The sequence below is a fragment of the Pteropus vampyrus genome, unplaced genomic scaffold (assembly GCF_000151845.1).
Source record: "Pteropus vampyrus isolate Shadow unplaced genomic scaffold, Pvam_2.0 Scaffold113, whole genome shotgun sequence".
NCBI lineage: Eukaryota > Metazoa > Chordata > Mammalia > Chiroptera > Pteropodidae > Pteropus > Pteropus vampyrus.
In genome coordinates, this window is record NW_011888894.1 from 1,520,042 (window position 1) to 1,524,281 (window position 4,240).

General features: G+C 47.1%; 1 protein-coding gene across 1 annotated transcript in view; it reads right to left on the minus strand.

The window, feature by feature from the left end:
• VAX2 (ventral anterior homeobox 2) overlaps positions 1-4,240 on the minus strand; it is a 29,589-nt gene that overhangs the window by 8,657 nt on the left and 16,692 nt on the right. Inside the window, exon 2 of the mRNA XM_011365558.2 lies at positions 3,654-3,841. Coding sequence (XP_011363860.1) covers positions 3,654-3,841 — 188 coding nt within the window. The remainder of the gene's footprint in view (positions 1-3,653; positions 3,842-4,240) is intronic.

Here is a 4,240-nt window from a genome sequence, read left to right on the forward strand (position 1 = left end):
AAAAAAAAAAAAAAAAGAGACAACAAGTCCAAAATGGAGTCACTTGTGCTAAGTCCACATCACCAAAACAAGACTCAGTACCTAACATAATGGCAGTGTCAGCCTCTCCCAGGAATGGAATCGTAATGAGTCAGTCTGGAATTTTCTGGTCAGCATCAGTGAGGTAACACACCTGACAGCCCCCCTCCGTCCCCCACAGGTACGTGCATAAGCCTGAAAAATCCTCTCTTTTCTCTTTCTGCCTAGAAAAGCCTTCCATTCTGCACAGCACCTCAGAGCTCCTTCCTCCTTACTAGACAGGATATTGCCCCTTTCAATAAAGCCAATAAGATCTTTAATTTTATTAAATTAAATTTTAAATTAATACTCAGCTGAATTTTTGTTATGCCAGATACAAACTGTGAGGGCGGATGCCTGGTCTCTTTTCTTCTCTGCTGTAGCCCTAGTGCCTAGAACAGCACCTGTACATAGTGGCCATTCAATAGTATTTTTGAACAAATGTGTGGGAGAATTCCACAAAATCTTAGCTATATAACCTTAGGTAAGTTAATTAACCTTTCTGAGACCCAGTTTTCTGAAATGAGACTGATATTACTCATAAGGCCATCTTTTTATAAAAATTAGATGAGCTAATAATGAATGTGGCCGCTTGAAATTTTGAGCATGTTATTTAATTTCTTTGTGCCTCTGTTTCCTTCTCTTTAAGGTAGAAATAACATATAGAGACTCATTCTGGTGTAATAAAAAGTATATTTGGTCTTTGTCACTGGTTCTTAGCACAGAGCTCCTAAAACCCTCACAATTTCCTGAGTGATAGGAGGGTCTTTCTTTATTCATAACAAGCCCTTTTTGAGAACACCTGAGTTTATACTAATGAGGTGACTCAGGGTGGTCCCCTAGATAGTTTCAGGATGGAGCTGGTTCCAGAAAGACCAAACATGTGATTAGAGGGTTGAACTTTCAGCCCCACCTCTGACCTCCAGGGAATGGGGGAGGGCTAGAGATTGGGTTATAAAAACTCCTAAACAATGAGACCCAGAGCGCTTCTGGGTTGGTGGACACGAAATCATGGAAACGCTGAGAGGGTGGCACACCCGGAAGGGGTAGGGGAGCTCCTCGACCCGCCCCCTCACTTTGCTCTATGTATCTTTTCCACATGGTATTTCTGAGTTGTATTCTTAATAGTGAATGTGTAAATGTGAGTAAAGTGTTTTCCTGAGTTCTGTGATTCATTCTGGCGAATTATCAAACCTAAGGAGGGGGAATGTGGGAACTCCCAATTTATAGCTGGTCAGAAGTACAGCTTCTGAGACTTGTGGCCCCTGGGACTTGTGACTAGCATCTGATGTGGGACTGTCCTGTGAGACAGAGCCCTTAATCTGTAGGGTCTGTGCTAACTCCAGGAGTTAGTGTAAGAATTAAACTGAATTTAACTGTTGGACACTCAGTTGGTGCTGGAGAATTGGTCGCTGTTGGTGTTGGAAAATACCACACATTTAGCATCAAAAGTGATATTAGAAGAAAAACCTCGCACCTATCCCACAAGGCTATGGTGAGGAGTAAAAGAGTTAGAACATGTCAAGCACTTAGAACAGCACCTGGTGCACAGGAAGCTCTCAATAAATGTTAGCTATACCTTATATTATCTCTAAAACCCCAGGGTTGGGGAAAGAGAAAGGAGGCCAATAAGCAATAATCTGTAAGGTTAAGATTCCTTGAGGGCTCACTGTGAGCCTAGCTCCGTGCTGGGCTCCCCAAGGAGGCCTGAAGAGATGTGGCCTTCGAGCACATTCCTGTCCTTGGGAAGTGCATTCTGGTTGGCATCCACCATACCACACCACACACACACATTACAGGGCAAGCCATGTGGAAAAGATCTCTTGGGAGGAGGTCAAGGTGCCTTTGTTAAGGCTTCCTGGAAGAGAAGGAGCTTGTTCTTGACCTTCAAAGGCAGGTAATGTAGGATGTTTGTGGGGCAGAGAGAGCAGGGGAAGGATGAGGACTGAGAAGGAGCTGCTGGTCTAGGCATCTGAAGTGCCCTTGTAGAGCAAAATTTCAGGGGAGAGTTTGAGGCAAAACTAGGGGAGGCCGAGAGCAGTTAGGACAAAGAGGAAAGGCAGGTATTGGGGGGTGACTCTGTGCCTAGACTTCAGGGTTTGAGAGTGTCTCTCTTATGTCCCTCAGGAGCACTGGCCTGGCCCAGCTCCTGCAGTGTCCTCCGTGAGCACAGCCTGGCGTTCTAGCCCCAGGCTGAGCCCAGCTGGAGGGAGGGCAGAGCTGCTCAGGGCCATCTGTTGGGTTCTTTGGGGCTCTACAGCGGCCTCTGGAGGAAAACAAGTCCAGGTGGAGATGACCAGTGCCTGTATGACAGCAGCCAATGCCCAGCAGGCCCCATCCTCCCGCCTTCCCCGCTCCACCCCCTCTTGCCCCTTCTCACCTCTCCCTCTGCCCCACTCAGAGTTTATCCTGGAAGGAGCCTGCTCACCCCTGAGGGTACCAGGACGTCCAGGCACGTCTGACCAACCCCTCCTGAGGAGTGCACCGGACAGCAGTTTGTTAGTGCAACTTGAGGAGCTGGAAGAATTCTGATGAGGGAAGTGGTAGGATTCTGATTTAATTGCAGCACCTGGGGTGCCAGGGGAAGGACAGCAGCAGGCAGCACAGGGAGAAGCCTCATCCATCCTCCCACAGCCTTCCCCCAGAAGTGCCCCCTTCCAGCCTATCTGCTTCCTTACTCCTCTCCTTCCTCTCTTCCCTTTATAAATCTTGTTCTGGCTGTTTGCAATATGTCTGTTGACTGATCTCCCTCATATACAAGATTAAACTAATAGAGCTGAAGCGAAACGAAAGGTCTCTGAGTCATTCTTTATCAAGCTCCAGGATGGCTGCTCAGTTTGTAGACAGCATAAAGATGCCAGACTGCCTGTCCTAGCCTCTGGAACTTATTAGTTGTATGACCTTGGGGATAACCTTTCCTCGTTTGTGAAATGAGATAATACTGATAGCTACATCAAAGGGTTGTTGGAAGGAGTTAAAGAATTAACATGTGCAAAGCACTTAGAACAGTGCCTTGGCACAATGAGTACTGATATTGCTGTTGTTGTTATTACATAGCTCCATTCACACAGAGTAGGTACTCGGTTTACAAAAGTGTTTCCTTTGGGTTAAGCATACTATTGTTAAAATGCTAAGCCCTTCTTGGGTAAAGGGTGTTCAGACCCCTCCAACAGGAAGCTGTTTCTTGTTGGCATGAAGAGAAGGTGACGGAGGGTAGGAATAGGCCCAGAATGGGGAAATGAGAAGTCCCCAATCCAATTTTGTAATGTCTCATCTCTCCCCCAAATCCATCCCCTTTCTTCAGGCTCCTCTCACATGCTGACATGCCTTTAAGCCACTCCCTAAACCTTGAGTATCCCCCACCCATTTCTCTGGCCTTTATCCATATTCCACTCAAACTGCCTGATGTATCCTGAAGGTGTCCTCGTTGGCATATACTGACTTTCTCTTGTTGGCACTGTATTTATTTGCTCTGGTTTACCTGTAACTTTAAGCCTGTCCCTAATGCATGTATGAACTCATTCAAAGTTGGGTCTCACACCCAAGGAATTTTCCAGCTGCCAGGGCAGAGGTGGAGGGGCCTGGTTCCCTCTTACCTGTGTCTCAGAGAGGTTCAGCTGGCGGGCCAGCTCGGTGCGCTCACGACCCACCACGTACTGGCAGCGCTGGAACTCCATCTCCAGGCGGTATAGCTGCTCGGCTGTGAAGGATGTGCGGGTCCTCTTGGGTCGGTCCAGGTCCAGGCCCTTGGGCAGGACAATTTCCCGGATGGTCCCTTTGGCATCTGCAGGAGCCATGAAAGGAGTTAAGTTAGTTCACTAATTAGGGTATTAGGCCACCAATAAGCATCTTAAATAGAGGCAGTGTGATCTACCGAGAGCTCTTCAAAAGCTGGCCCGGCTGTGTGACCTCTGACAAGTTGCTTCCCCTCTCTGAGCCTAGCTTCCTTAATCACTCAATGCAGTATGTTGTATCTAATGGGTATATTATGTGAATGGGCCTTAGTACAAATGTTAGATTTACTATCATAGCTTGGGCAGAAATGACGCACTCTGACCCAGCCAGGATTCTGTTCTCTCAGCAGAGTAAGAAACAAATGGAAAGAGATAGACAAAGTGCAGAGGAAAAGATGGGTTAGCACTGGGTATGATCAGTCAGATAAGGCTTATTGGAGGAAATGTCC